The following is a 16267-nucleotide window of genomic DNA, read 5'->3' as shown; positions in this document are numbered from 1 at the left end:
ATTACTGGTACTCACCAGTAGTAATGATCCTTAGTGATCCTGATATTTATAAACATAATTATTTATTAACAATAATTATTATTTTTTTGTTATTTATTTGCAAAAATTATTAGTTTGGCAATGACATATGACATCATCGGATGGGAAAAAACGTGGTATAGGGAAAAAACCATGAAATATTTTTTAATTAATATTTTTTGAAAAACCGTGGTATAGGCTATTCGCGAAGTTCGAACCCGCGAAAATCGAGGGAACACTGTATATATATATTTTAATTTTTAATTTATTAGATTTGTATGCCGCCCCTCTCCGAAGACTCGGGGCGGCTCACAACAACAATAAAACAATATTCTAGCGAAAACAAATCTAACATTAAAAGCACATAAAAACCCTATAATATTTAAAAAATAAACAACACATACATATTCAAACATAAATATAAAAAAACCTGGGGGAAAGGTGTCTCAACTCCCCCATGCCTGGCGGTATAGATGGGTCTTGAGTAATTTACATAATTTATGCATAGAAATTTCTTTTTCAGTGTTACATAAACGTAAAATGTAAAGATGTTTACAAAAAAATATGGATCAAATTGAACGGATCCAAAGCCGGGCTACAAAAAGGGTGGAAGATCTTGAGCCTAAAACTGACCAGGAAAGACTTCATGAACTCCATCTGTATAGTCTGGAGGACAGAAGGGAAAGGGGGGACATGATCGAAACATTTAAATACGTTCAAGGGTTAAATAAGGTTCAGGAGGGAAGTGTTTTTACTAGGAAAGTGAACCCAAGAACAAGGGGACACAATCTGAAGTTAGTTGGGGGAAAGATCAAAAGCAATGTTAGAAAATATTATTTTACTGAAAGAGTAGTAGATCCTGGGAACAAACTTCCAGCAGACGCGGCTGGTAAATCCACAGTCGCTGAATTCAAACATGCCTGGGATAAACATAGATCCATCCTAAGATAAAATACAGGAAATAGTATAAGGGTAGACTAGATGGACCAGGAGGTCTTTTTCTGCCGTCAATCTTCTAGGTTTCTATGTTTCTATGAAGGATTCTGGGGGACAAATATTTGAGGGATTGCCACAAATAAGAGGGGGTCAAAGTATTCTCCCAAATAATAATCCTGAAGGCAGGACAAAGAAGCAACGGATGGAAACTAAACAAGGAGAGAAACAACCTGGAATTCAGGAGAAACTTAATCATAATCATAACAAGAGAGTTGGGAGGGTCCTGGGAGGTCTTCTAGTGTGACCCCCTGCTAAACAGGAGACCTGGAGCAGTCCTTCTTAAAAGGCTCCAGTGGATGCAGCAGCCCAAATTCTGAAGGCAAAATATTCCAAATAACAAGAGTTGGAAGGGACCTTGGTGGTCTTCTAGTCTGACCCCCTGCTCAAACAGGAGACTAGGAACTGGATGAACTTGGAGGTCTGCTCGTCCAACCCGCTGCTTAGGCAGGAAAGCCTACACTACTTCAGACAAATGGTTATCCAACATTGTCTTTAAAACTTACATTTTTGGGGCATTCACAACTTCTGGAGGCAAGCTGTTCCACTGATCAACCTTTCTGACTGTCAGGAAATGTCTCCTCAGTTCCAAATTGCTTCTCTCCTTGTTTAGTTTCCACCCATTGCTTCTTGTCCTACCCTCAGGTGCTTTGGAGAATACTTCAACTCCTTCTTCTTTGCGGCAACCCCTTCCTAACAGTGAGGACAATTAGCCAGTGGAACGGCTTGCCACAAGAAATCGCAGATACTCCCATCATTGGAGGTTTTTAAGAATAGACTGGGGAGTTCACTGGTTGGAAATTTATTTATTTATTTATTTATTCATCAGATTTGTATGCCGCCCCTCTCCGCAGACTCGGGGCGGCTAACAGCAGCAATAATACAATGTAAACAAATCTAATATTTAAGTTAATTTAAAACCCCAATTTAGAAACCAATCATACAAACTAACATACGATGCATAAATTTTATAAGCCTAGGGGGGAGGGAAAGTCTCAATTCCCCCATGCCTGATGACAGAGGTGGGTTTTAAGGAGCTTACGAAAGGCAAGGAGGGTGGGGTCTCTTGTTTGAGCAGGGGGGGTGAACTAGAAGACCTCCACGGTCCCTTCCAACTCTCCTTATTCTGAATTAGTTTGCCTTCAGAAGTTGGGGCGGTCCGTCACTGGATGGTTTTAAGAGACTGGACAGCCCTGGAGGGGGTTGGACTATAAGACCTCCAAGGTCCCTTTTCTATTGTTATTCTGAATTAGCTCGCCTTCAGAAGTTGGGCTGCTCCATCACCAGAGCCTTTTAAGAAGAACCTTTCGTCCGGTTCCTAGTCTCCTGTTTGAGCAGGGGATCAGACTAGAAGACCTCCAAGGTCTCTTCCAACTCTTGTTATTGCGAATTAGCTCGCCTTCAGAAGTTAGGCTGCTCCATGCACTGGAGCCTTTTAAGAAGAACCGTTCAAGTTCTCCCACTTGAGCGAGGGGTCAGACTAGAAGACCTCCAAGGTCCCTTCCAACTCTTCGGCCTTCAGAAGCTGGGCTGCTCCATCCATCAGAGCCTTTTAAGAAGGACCTTTCTGGGTTTCCCGCTTGACCTCCTCTTGTTATTCTGGATATCTTGCCTTCAGAAATTGGGCTGCTCCATCCCCACTTGAGTGAGGGTCAGACTAGAAGACCTCCAAGGTCCCAACTCTTCTTATTCTGAGTTAGCTTGCCTTCAGAAGCTGGGCTGCTCCATCTACTGGAGCCTTTTAAGAAAAACCATTCAGAGTCTCCTGTTTGAGCAGGGGGACAGACTAGAAGACCTCCAAGGTCCCTTCCAACTCTGTTGTTCTGAATATTTTGCCTAAAGAAGCTGGGCTGCTCCATCCACCGGAGCCTTTTAAGAAGGACCTATTCGTCTGCAACGGAAGGGGTCTCTCGCTTGAGCGGGGGACAGACTAGAAATCCTCTCCAACTTCCCTTTCCAACTCTCTTCTGATCGTAGCGCAGCGCAGCGCGTCCGGAGCGCGCCCTGGGGCTTTCTCCAGCTCCAGCCAGGCGAGCCAAAGCTCCGGAGGTGGGGGGAGGAAACGGAGGCAGGGCACAGCCCGGGACCCTCCACCCCCAGCCCCCACCGCTGTCTCTCGTCTCCCGGACGCCGGCCCAACCCGGCCCCGGGAGGGCAAGTTTGGAGAGGTGGCCACGCCACGCTGCGCTCGGTTCCCTTCTTCCCTCCGAGGCAAGGAGCGCAGCCAGTCCCGGGGTCCCCCAATCTCTCCATCCTTCTGTCGGGGGTCCCGGGGACACCTCCCCTCCCCAGCCCCCTCCCCTCCAATCCCGGGCCGCGCGCCCACCTTGCTCCGGATCTGCCCCGAGGTGGAGACTTTGCGGATGAGTTTCTGCGGTCCTTCGGGTTCGCCTTCGCTGTCCGACGACTCTTCGCCCTGGCCGGCCGGAGTAGGGGCTGGGAGCCCCCCGGGGTCCCCCGGCGGCTGTTCCCGGAGCCCGGCTGCGTTCGACCCCGCCTCGGCCCCGGCCATCTTTCTCTCCGTCCGGCCCGAGCGCAGGAGAACCCAGCCCGGGCAACTGAGCGCGCGAGGGCGGCGGGGAGTCCGAAGGGCGCAACAGCCGCTCCCTGCTTCTGCCTCCTCCTCCTCTTTTTCTCCTCCTCCTCCTCCCTCTCTTTCTCCTCCTCCTCTTTTTTCTCCTCCTCCTCTTTTTTTCTCCTCCTCCTCCTCTTTCTCTCTTCCTTCCTCCCTCTCTCTTTTTCCCCTCCTCCTTCCTCCTCTTAGCTCTTCCCTGGGCGGAGATGGAGGCGGTGGCGGGGATCAAAGCCGAGGAGGAGCAGCCCGGCCCCGCCTGGGGTTCCAGCGACCGCCTTCTGCCCGGCTTCCTGCAGCCGTCGCCGCCTCTCCCTTCTCCGGGAAGCCGCGCAAAAGCTCCAGGACGCGCGGGAGGCGAGCAGCAAGCGGCGGGCTTGGGGAGGAAAGGAGTGGGCTGGCTTTGCAAGGAAAGAGGGGTCAGGAGGGGTGCAATTGAGGGAGGGGGAGAGGGACCTGGTTGGGTAGCGCCCCCCCCCCAGGAAGGCTCAGGGGGGGGGACGGTGCGCAAAGGAGGGCGCGTTTCCAAGAAGATAGGAGCGCGCGCGCGCGCGGAGCTCGCTGAATTTGGAGAGGGGGAGCAAGAAAGCGAGGGTCCCCACCCCACATTGAACATGTGGCATGGGGGCTGTCTTCAATCAATCCGAATAGAGCCGGAAGGGGCTTCGGAGGTCATCTGGTCCAACCCCCCTCTCAAGGTTTTTTAAAAAAAGAAATTGGACAGTCTGGAGTGGTAGTCCCTCAACCGTTTTCGGATAAGTGGCTATCCTAAACCTCTAAGTGATGGATGGAGTACCCACAACGTCTGGTGGCAAGCAGTTCCACCGGTTAATTGTCCTCATTGTTGGGAAGTTTCTCCTTAACTCCAGGTTGCTTCTTTCCTTGTTTAGTTTCCATCTGTTGTTTCTCGCCTTGCCTTCAGGTGTTTTGGAAAATTGACATTCTCTTCTTTGTGGCAGCCTCTTAAATATTGGAAGACTGCTCTCATATCTCCCACTAGCCCTTCTTTTCTCTAGACTAGCTAAATCCAAATCCCTCAACCGTTCTTTTTCTTATGTTTTAGCCTCTGGGGCTTTAATTGCCTGAGTTGTCCACTCAGCGAAGCAGTGGAAGTGATGTGCCGATGCCTGGAGGCTGTTAGGGTCTGGATGGGTGCCAACAGGCTCAGATTCAATCCAGACAAGACGGCGTGGCTGTGGGTCCTGCCTCCCAAGGACACATCCACCTGTCCATCCATCACGGACTTATTGACCCCCTCAGAGAGGGTCTGCAACTTGGGCATCCTCCTCGATCCACAGTTGACATTGAAACAACATATTTCAGCTGTGGCAAGGAGGGTGTTTGCACAGGTTCGCCTGGTGCACCAGTTGGGGCCCTACTTGGACAGGGAGTCTTCGCTCACGGTCACTCGTGCCCTCATCACCTCGAGGTTTGACTACTGCAATGCTCTCTCATGGGGCTACCTTTGAAGAGTGTTCGGAAACTTCAACTGGCCCAAAATGCATCCACGTGAGCAGTCTTGGGCCTTCCAAGAAATGCCCACATCTCACCACCACTCCGCGGACTGCACTGGCTACCAATCTGTTTCTGGACACAATTCAAAGTGTTGGGTATGACCTATAAAGCCCTGCATGGCAAAGGACCAGACTATCTCCGAGACTGCCTTCTGCCGCACAAATCCCACAGAGTTGGTCTCCTTAGGGTCCCATCAACCAAACAATGTCGGCTGGCGGGACGTAGGGGAAGAGCCTTCTCTGTGGGGGACCCGGCCCTCTGGAATCAGCTCCCTCCAGAGATTCGCTCTGCCCCCACTCTCCTCGCCTTCTGGAAAAACTAAAAACTCATCTCTGCCGCCAGGCCTGGGGTTCCTTAGATCTTCCCCCCTGACCAATGAATGCTTTAGTTTGGTTGTTGAATGAATGATATTGATGGTTTCTCTTTTTTAAATTGGAATTTTAAAAACTGTTTTTTAATGTATTAATTGGATTGCCATTATTGATTCTTGTTTTTTGTACATGTTGTGAGCCGCCCCCGAGTCCTCGGAGAGGGGCGGCATACAAATCCAATTAAATGAATGAATGAATAAATAAAAAAAATAAACAACTTGCTTTTCTTTGCACTTTTTTTCCCAAAGTCTCAACATTTTTTTTTTGTAATGTAGTGACCAAAACCGGATGCAGTATTCCAGGTGTGGCCTTACTAAGGTTTTATAAAGTGGCGCTAATACTTCACATGGTTTTGATTCTGTGCAACCAAGGAGTTTTTATTTATTTTATTTATTTATTTATTTATTTATTTATTTATTTTGTCCAATACACAATGAGGGTTTTAGTGGGTATATATCTATATACACATAGTAAAATACATGATGAAGGTTATAGAGGAGATACTCATAGTAAAATATATCTAAGAAATAATAGAAAAGAAGATATAAGAATAGAACATATCAATGAAAGAATAGAAGAAGAGATATAGGAATAGAGGAAAGGTATAGGAGATATGGGAGAGCAATAGGACAAGGGATGGAAGGCACTCTAGTGCACTTGTACTCGCCCCTTACTGGCCTCTTAGGAATCTGGAGAGGTCAACCGTGGATAATCTAAGGGTAAAGTGTTGGGGGTTTGGGGATGACACTATGGAGTCCGGTAATGAGTTCCACGCTTCGACAACTCGGTTACTGAAGTCATATTTTTTACAGTCAAGTTTGGAGCGGTTAATATTAAGTTTAAATCTGTTGTGTGCTCTTGTGTTGTTGTGGTTGAAGCTGAAGTAGTTGCCGACAGGCAGGACGTTGCAGCATATGATCTTGTGGGCAATACTTAGATCTTGTTTAAGGCGTCTTAGTTCTAAACTTTCTAGGCCCAGGATTGAAAGTCTAGTCTCGTAGGGTATTCTGCTTCGAGTGGAGGAGTGAAGGGCTCTTCTGGTGAAGTATCTCTGGACATTTTCAAGGGTGTTAATGTCTGAGATGCGATATGGGTTCCAAACAGATGAGCTGTATTTGAGGATGGGTCTGGCAAAAGTTTTGTAAGCTCTGGTAAGTAGTGTGAGATTGCCAGAGCAGAAGCTACGTAGGATTAGGTTTACAACTCTTGAAGCCTTCTTGGCTATATTGTTGCAGTGGGCTTTGGCACTTAAATCTTTTGTTATTAGTATACCAAGGTCTTTAACTGAGTGGGGATTATCTGTGATAATTTGATTATTCAGTTCGTATTTGGAGTTCAGATTCTTCTTCCCAATGTGTAGGACAGAGCATTTGCTGGTTGAGATTTGGAGTTGCCATGTGTCAGACCACTCAGAAACAGCGTCAAGGTCTTTTTGGAGAGTCTTTTCGGTGGTGTTGAAGGTGTTGAAGAGTTCTACATTGTTGGCAAAGAGGACACAGTTGCTTGTGATGTAATCGCAAAGGTCATTGATGTAGAGAATGAAGAGCATTGGTCCCAGTAGTTGCTGTTGGGACTGCAAGCTGCACACGGTTGGCTCATGTTTAAGGGATCATGTGCTAGGCTTAGCGAGGGAGTTTTGCCTCGTTTCACGCCTTTCCTTGCTGCAGTTCTTAAGCGAGTCACTGCAATTAAAGGGAGCCACATGCTTGTTAGGAGAATCTGGCTGGGACACTGTTGCGGTGGCCTAGAGGTGGAGCTCTTGCCTCACAATCAGGAGGTTGTGAGTTCCATCCCGGGTAGAGGCAGATGTAGGGGGTTGGACTAGATGACCTGCAAGGTCCCTTCCAGCTCTTTTAATCTGTTCTTTTCACTTCAATTCAATTTATTAGATTTGTATGCCGCCCCTCTCTGAAGACTCGGGGCGTCTCACAACAATAATAAAAACAATATTCCAGCGAAAACAAATCTAATATTAAAAAGCACATAAAACCCTATCATATTTAAAAAAGCAAGCAACATATACATACCCAAACATAAATATTAAAAAAAAGCCTGGGGGAAAGGTGTCTCAACTCCCCCATACCTGGCAGTATAGATGGGTCTTGAGTAGTTTATGAAAGACAGGGAGGGTGGGGGCAGTTCTAATCTCCAGGGGGAGTTGATTCCAGAGGGCCAGGGCTGCCACAGAGAAGGCTCTTCCCCTGGGGCCCGCCAAACAACATTGTTTGGTCGATGGGACCCAGAGAAGGCCAACTCTGTGGGACCTTATCGGTTGCTGGGATTCGTGCGGTAGCAGGCGGTTCCAGAGGTACTCTGGTCCAATGCCATGCAGGGCTTTAAAGGTCATAACCAACACTTTGAATTGTGACCGGAAACTGATCGGCAGCCAATGCAGGCCGCGGAGTGTTGCAGAAATGTGGGCGAACCTAGGAAGCCCCACGATGGCTCTCGCAGCCGCGTTCTGCACGATCTGAAGTTTCCGAACACTTTTCAAAGGTAGCCCCATGTAGAGAGCGTTACAGTAGTCGAGCCTCAAGGTGATGAGGGCATGATTGACTGTGAGCAATGACTCCCTGTCCAAATAGGGCCGCAACTGTTGCACCAGGCGGACTTGGGCAAACGCCCCCCTCGCCACAGCCGAAAGATGATGTTCCAATGTCAGCTGTGGATCGAGGAGGACACCCAAGTTGCAAACCCTTTCTGAGGGGGTCAGTAGTCTCCCCCCAGGGTAATGGACGGACAGATGGAATTGTCCTTGGAAGGCAAGACCCACAGCCACTCCGTCTTGTCTGGGTTGAGTTTGAGTTTGGACTTGGCTTGCCAGAAGCTAGCAAAAGAAGGATTGTGTGATTTCCCTACAGGGACACACATACACACACATTGGACATTGTCGTTGCAGCAGTGTTTTGAAATGGCAATTGTAAATGATGTACGTTACAAGCAGCGTGTCCTCACTGTATTTCTCACTGCGGAGAAAGAAACTGTTGGGAACATTCACAAATGTCTGTGTACAGTTTATGGAGAATCTGCAGTCGACAGAAGTACGGTTAGTCGCTGGGCACAGAGGGGGAGGCCATTAGAAGATGTTTCGGCAGAGCTCCCCGGCTTCGTGACCAGAACAAGGAGTGGTACCAACAGGACATACATGCCCTTGTGTCTTGCTGGAGGGAGGCCATAAAACGGGATGGAGATTACATGGAAAAATAGGGAGTGTAGAAGAAGCATAATTCTTTCTTGTGTGTAAGTTTATTGTGTTCAATAAATAATTGTTGAAGAAAAAATTGTGGTGCATTACTTTCTGGGCAAACCTTGTAACATCTAACATCTGCGGAGAGGGGCGGCATACAAATCAAATCAATCAATCAATCAATCAATCAATAAATAAATAAATAAATAAATCTCAACAAAAAACCAAAAAAAATAGAAAAAAGACCGACATGCTGTCTATCTAGACGGCTCACCCTTTTTCTCTTGGTTTATCTTATGGTGCTAGATATCCACGGTTTGCATTCAGTTTTTATATAGAAACATAGAAGATTGACGGCAGAAAAAGACCTCACGGTCCATCTAGTCTGCCCTTATACTATTTCCTGTGTTTTATCTTAGGATGGACATATGCTTATCCCAGGCATGTTTCAATTCAGTGACTGTGGATTTAACAACCATGTCTGCTGGAAGTTTGTTCCAAGGATCTACAACTCTTTCAGTAAAATAATATTTTCTCACGTTGCTTCTGATCTTTCTCCCAACTAACCTCAGATTGTGCCCCCTTGTTCTTGTGTTCACTTTCCTATTAAAAACACTTCCCTCCTGGACCTTATTTAACCCTTTAACATATTTAAATGTTTCTATCCTGTCCCCCCTTTTCCTTCTGTCCTCCAGACTATACAGATGGAGTTCATGAAGTCTTTCCTGATACGTTTTATGCTTAAGACCTTCCACCCTTTTTGTAGCCCGTCCTTGGACCCGTTCAATTTTGTCAATATCTTTTTGTAGGTGAACTGGATACAGCATTATTCCAAATGTGGTCTCACTAGCGTTCTACACAGCGGGATCACAATCTCTCTCTTCCTGCTTGTGATACCTCTAGCTATGCAGCCAAGCATTCTACTCGCTTTCCCTACCACCTGACGGCACTGTTCACCCATTTGGAGACTGTCAGAAATCACTACCCCTCAATCCTTCTCGTCTGAAGTTTTTGCTAACACAGAACTGCCAATACAATACTCAGATTGAGGATTCCTTTTCCCCAAGTGCATTATTTTACATTATTATTATTATTATTATTATTATTATTATTATTATTATTATTTAGATTTGTATGCCGCCCCTCTCTGAAAACTCGGAGCGGGCATATATAAGATCTATCTCATAAATACCATTTGTATTATCTCCCACTCACCGTTTTTCTTTGCTGCTTTTTTCCGCATCACGATAAGTCACTTTTTTTATTTAGGTGCCAAATTCCAACGGTCACTAACCGAACTGTCGTAACTTGAGGACGGACTGAAGTTGTGCTCGTCGGGATGTTCTCTCCACTGCGTCGAAGACGCCTCAAGTCGGAAGTCTCCTTTCCCATTCGGAGCTGGAATGCGAAAAATGAACAGGAGATCCTATTGGCCTGAGGCTGACGGCTCCCATTCCTGATCCCCATCCATTTTTTTAAATTAAATTTCCTGTGTTCCTACACAATGGAGTCGAACAAGATTGTACAGGATTGTAGCTACAGCTACCTTTGCACAGAGCCAGGAAAAGGGGGAAACACTTCTTTAAGCTAGGTGGCTTTTAGAAAACTCTTTCCAGGAGCTGCGGAAGACTGACTGACGATTTATTTATTTATTTAATCATTCATTCATTTGTCCAATACACAAATACATAGGAAGAAGAAAATACATGTAGTAATATATATAAGGGTGAAAGTGAACTTAGAGGAGAGGATATATGAAAGGAAGAGAATATATATGATAGGTGAAAGAAAGGAGAGACAATTGGACAGGGGACAAAAGGCACACCAGTGCACTTATGTACGTCCCTTACTGGCCTCTTAGTAACCTGGAGAGGTCAATCGTGGAGAGTCTAAGGGAGAAATATTGGGGGTAAGGGGTTGACACAATTGAGTCCAGCAATGAGTTCCACGCTTCGATAACTCAATTGTTGAAATCATATTTTTTACAGTCAGGTTTGGAGCGGTTCATATTAAGTTTGAATCTGTTGCATGCTCTTGTGTTGTTGCGGTTGAAGCTGAAGTAGTCATTGACCGGTAGGACGTTGCAGCATATGATCTTGTGGGCAATACTCAAACTGTGTTTTAGGTGCCGTAGTTCTAGGCTTTCTAGGCCCAGGATTGTTAGTCTATTTTCGTAGGGTATTCTGTTTCGAGTGGAGGAGTGAAGGGCTCTTCTGGTGAAATATCTTTGGACATTTTCAAGGGTGTTGATGTCTGAGATGTGGTATGGGTTCCAGACAGATGAGCAGTAGTCTAGGATGGGTCTGGCAAAAGTTTTGTAGGCTCTTGTGAATAGTGTGAGATTGCCTGAGCAGAAGCTGCGTAGGATCAGGTTAACAACTCTAGAAGCTTTTTTGGCGATATAGTTGCAGTGGGCTTTAGCACTTAGGTCATTCGATATTAGTATTCCAAGGTCTTTTACTGAGTGTGGGTTAGCAGTGATTGTTGATAGGTATTATTGAACCAAAAGAATTGTTTGCAAGCCAGGTTTTAAATTAATTGTAGAGGTTTACATGAAGGTAAATGCTTGTTCTTCATTTTTGAATTTCTGTGTATCAGATAGATAGATAGATAGATAGATAGATAGATAGATAGATAGATAGATAGATAGATAGACAGACAGACAGACAGACAGACAGACAGACAGACAGACAGACAGACAGACAGACAGACAGACAGACAGACGGACAGACGATTAAACAAATAGGGAGATACACACATCAGACAGACACACAGATATTTTGTTAAGGGAGATCTCTCCTTTGTGAACCAGTCCGTCACATCTTTTTTTAAAAAAAATAAAGTTTATTTATTCATTTTCATTAAATAAAAAGAACTACATCTCACAGTTTTTTACAGTTGATAACCCGCATCTATTACATTTCAAGTTTACCATTCATTACACTATATATTCTATTAAATTATATATATTTAGATACATTTGTAGTGATTAAGACAGAACGGGGGGGGGAAAGAAATAGCAATAAGTGTTAATATTTCTAATTCTAACTCGTAAAAAAGAAATAGTTATATTCATAAGTGCTTGTTTCGTCTATCACTACTAGTCCAGTCTATACTATGTAAATATCCGTCAAAACTTTCTGTATCAATTATTCATTGTTGAGATGCGATAAGGGCTCTTCACCAGCAAAAGCATTAAAGGATTGCGATGGATATCTGGGAGACCCAAATGGACCAAAATTTTCATCCCCGTCTGAACCGAAAATTGAAGAAGGCTTTTTCCCCTCAAGCCAAAAAGCACTTAATTAAATTTGGTGTCAGGATTTTTATTGGGAAATGTCCTGATTGATGGCAAATTGGCCATGATGCCTCTATTATCCATGTTATGAGCATTTATGCTCTCGTAATGGATTGGGGTCCATTAGAAGGGCTTTGTAGATGTGGCTGTTAAGCCAAGGAGTCGCTTTAAAGAACCTTTTTTTTCAATTGGTTTTATTTGATTTTTTTAAAAGATTGTTTGTTTTGGGATTTGGAATACAATTCCATTGCACTAAATCTTTTACTATAGAAACGTAGAAGATTGATGGCAGAAAAAGACCTCATGGTCCATCTAATCTGCCCTTATAGTATTTCTTGTATTTTATCTTAGGATGGATCTCTGTTTATCAAAGGCATGTTTAAATTCAGTTCCTGTGGATTGACCAACCACGTCTGCTGGAAGTTTGTTCCAAGCATCTACTACTCTTTCAGTCAAATAATATTTTCTCACTTTGCTTCTGATCTTTCCCCCGACGAACTTCAGATTGTGCCCCCTTGTTCTTGTGTTCACTTTCGTATTAAAAACACTTCCCTCCTGGACCTTATTTAACCCTTGAACATATTTAAATGTTTCGATCCTGTCACCCCTTTCCCTTCTGTCCTCCAGACTCTACAGATGGAGTTCATTGAGTCTTTCCTGATCAGTTTGATGCTGAAGACCTTCCACCATTATTATTATTATTATTATTATTATTATTATTATTATTATTATTATTATTATTATTATTATTATGTCAATACAACACAGCAAATGAGATCACTATGCTGGATTTAATATTTCATCACCAGTCGGGTGCTTCCCAAGCACCTAGGACTGTGTGATGTAGCAGCTAATCTCTCCTCGGTCCTTAATAATAATAATAATAATAATAATAATAATAATAATAATAATATCATCATCATCATCATCATCATCATTTGATTTGTATGCTGCCCTTCTCCGAAGACTCGGGGCGGCTCACAGAAAGTTTGAAAGTTGAACGTTCACATCTCTCCCCAACCACCAACTTGTCACGTTGCCTCCTCATATTGTGACAGCGTGGCCAGTCCTCCTTCTGCTTCCGCCCAGGTGGGTGAGTATAGGATGGCCTTGAACCCCTCGAAAGAAGGCTTTGTGGCTGCGCCTTTTCCCTGATGAAAATCACCCCTCCCAAGTCCCCCAAAACATCAGGCCTTCCACAGAGAGTGTGGCAAGCGGTTGATTTATCATCAACTTCTGCACCGGCTTGACAGTGTCTTTGCTTTACAGGACAATCCAAACTGCGGAGACTTTCTTAACGTCACGAGAAGGCGCCAGGCCAAGCCACATACTTCGGGAGTCACACAGATGGAAACTTCACTTCGGAGTCAGCCGAGGTAGCCGGACCTCATGATGAATTGCACCTGGACGGAGCGACTTCATTCCTTTGCCATATATGCAGATTAAAAATGACATTTCACAAGGAGCCATTTCCCCCCTAAGGACCCGAGGCCAAGTTTGCATCGGTTGCTCATTCTTACATGGTCAGAATAACAGAGCTGGGACCTTGGAGGTCTTCTAGTCCAACCCACTCTTGCTCAGGCAAGAGACCCTGTCCATTTCAGACAAGTGGCCATCCAGTCTTTTCTTTAAAAAAAAAAAGACCTCCAGGGATGGAGCACACACAACCTCTGGTGGCAAGCCGTTCCACGGGTTAATTGTTCTCGCTGTCAGGAAATTTCTCCTTAGATCCAGGTGGCTTCTCTCCTTGTTTAGTTTCCACCTGTTCTTTCTTGCCTTCTGGTTCCTAATATGATTTGATTGCTTATTTGTACTTGGACTATAATTAAGTATTGTACCTTATGATTCTTGATTAATGTATATTTTTCTTTTATGTACACTGAGAGCATCTGCACCAAAGACAAATTCCTTGTGTCCCCCCCCACACTTGACCAATAAATAATTCTATTCTATTCTATTCTATTCTTCATTCCAATACATTCTCTTCTCTTCTTCATTACAATACATTCTATTTTTTTCCTTCCTGCCTGCCTGCCTTCCCTCCCTCTCTCTCTTCTTCTCCTCCTCTTTCTTCTATTTTTCTATTCTTCATTACAATACATTCTATTCTATTCTATCCTATCCTAATCTATCCTATTCTATTCTTCATTCCTGTTCTGTTCTATTCTCTTCTTCATTCCTGTTCTGTTCTGTTCTATTCTTCATTCCTCTTCTTTTCTGTTCTATTCTTCATTCCTTTTCTGTTCTGTTCTATTCTTCATTCCTTTTCTGTTCTGTTCTATTCTTCATTCCTCTTCTGTTCTGTTCTATTCTTCATTCCTCTTCTGTTCTGTTCTATTCTATTCTTCATTCCTCTTCTGTTCTGTTCTGTTCTATTCTTCATCCCTCTTCTGTTCTGTTCTATTCTATTCTTCATCCCTCTTCTGTTCTGTTCTATTCTTCATCCCTCTTCTGTTCTGTTCTGTTCTATTCTATTGTTCATCCCTCTTCTGTTCTGTTCTGTTCTATTCTATTCTTCATTCCTCTTCTGTTCTGTTCTGTTCTATTCTTCATCCCTCTTCTGTTCTATTCTATTCTTCATCCCTCTTCTGTTCTGTTCTATTCTTCATCCCTCTTCTGTTCTGTTCTGTTCTATTCTTCATCCCTCTTCTGTTCTGTTCTGTTCTGTTCTATTCTATTCTTCATCCCTCTTCTGTTCTGTTCTGTTCTTCATTCCTCTTCTGTTCTGTTCTATTCTTCATTCCTCTTCTGTTCTGTTCTGTTCTGTTCTTCATCCCTCTTCTGTTCTGTTCTGTTCTTCATTCCTCTTCTGTTCTGTTCTATTCCATAGAAAAAAGATGGTGGCGCCCATAGGACTGGCACTGATAGCAGTCGCATGTAAATTGCAAAATCTGGCAGCCGCTGCAGTTGGCCGTTCCTTACTGTAGCGGTAGCAACCCACTTCTGGTCTCCAGGCCTGGATTCAGTAATGGGCTGCTGCCCCCATGGGGGGGAGGCACAGTGGGGGTAGTACGTTTATGCCCTATTTATTGAATACTTAATAGGCTTTTTATTGTTCTTCCTTCTCTAGTACCTTAGTATGATCTTTAATTACTTTGAAAATGGGAAATAATTAAACAGTGTGTTTTTAGCCATAAACGCTTCAATCATTTGAGTCATTATCTGGAACTGAATTTTTATAGCAATGAAAGAAAATTGAGCTACTTGCCTAATCTGTTATCATACTGAACCTTGTGGGTTCAGGACAAAGCCTTAAAATGTTCCCGTGCTCCTCAACCAATCATGCTGTCTATCGTTTGTCCTTTTTGTGGCTATTCAAATAATGGGACTTCATCAACTGAAAAAGAGTCCAAGCACCTATTTGAAAACTTAACTTGGCCGGTAAGCCACTCCCACCCAGTCATTTGACCTTTAAGCTGCGCCCCGGTCACATGATTGTCAAGCTATGGTCACATGGCTGGCAAGCCACTCCTACCCAGTCACATGACCATCAAGCCATGCCCAATCAATAAGCCACACCCACAGTGTGGCAGTAAAAAAATTGGCAGCCCATCACTGCCTGGATTCCTTTCCATCCAATGCTGCCTTTTAAGGAGAGACTGCCCAGATATTATTATAATAATAATAATAATAATAATAATAATAATAATAATAATAATAACAACAACAGCAACAACAGAGTTGGAAGGGACCTTGGAGGTCTTCTAGTCTGATCCCTTGCTTAGGCAGGAAACCCTACACTACTTCAGACAGATGGTTATCCAACATCTCTTTGAAAACTTCCAGTGTTGGGACATTCACAACTTCTGGACACAAGTTGATATAGGATATAGGGGCGTCCTGCTAGAAGACCTCTAAGGTCCCTTCCAGCTCTTATTGTGTTAGTTGCAGCAAAAGAGAACGTTTGAATGTTTGACGTCCAGTTTCGACTTCTATTCCAGCTTTCCTTGGAGACAATCCACCTCCTTTTTTAAACTTCTTGCTAGTCCTTTCTTTGTTCTTTGACAGTTCAGAGCACTTTTTAATCTACTTTTTTTTTTCTATTGACTTTTATTTTTTTTTTCAAATAAAAAAGTCTTTTAAAGCTTTCCTGGCACTACGTCTGATGCCAGGAACAAAGAGAGCAGTCTTTGTTTGACTGACTCACTCCGAGACGTGTTAGGCAGAAATGGATTCGGTAAAAAAATAAAATAAAAGGGAGAGAAGCATCTGCCTAACCGTGGAATTGCATGCTTCCACCTGGAAAAGGGTAGGATCACTCATCTCCAGTGGGGAGAGCCTTCTCTGTGGTGGCCCCGGCCCTTTGGAAACAA

At 44.1% G+C, this 16267-nt stretch overlaps 1 protein-coding gene across 2 annotated transcripts in view; it reads right to left on the bottom strand.

Annotated features, from left to right (window-relative positions):
- Positions 1-3613, bottom strand: part of DGKH (diacylglycerol kinase eta) — a 113647-nt gene extending 110034 nt beyond the window's left edge. For both annotated transcript variants that reach the window (XM_070751385.1, XM_070751386.1), the window contains exon 1: positions 3338-3613. In XM_070751385.1, coding sequence (XP_070607486.1) covers positions 3338-3523 — 186 coding nt within the window. In that variant the 5' untranslated portion in view covers positions 3524-3613. The remainder of the gene's footprint in view (positions 1-3337) is intronic.
- Positions 3614-16267: the final 12654 nt, after the last annotated feature.

The sequence above is a fragment of the Erythrolamprus reginae genome, chromosome 4 (genome assembly GCF_031021105.1).
Source record: "Erythrolamprus reginae isolate rEryReg1 chromosome 4, rEryReg1.hap1, whole genome shotgun sequence".
In the NCBI taxonomy this organism is placed as follows: domain Eukaryota; kingdom Metazoa; phylum Chordata; class Lepidosauria; order Squamata; family Dipsadidae; genus Erythrolamprus; species Erythrolamprus reginae.
This window is presented reverse-complemented; position numbering and strand designations above follow the sequence as displayed.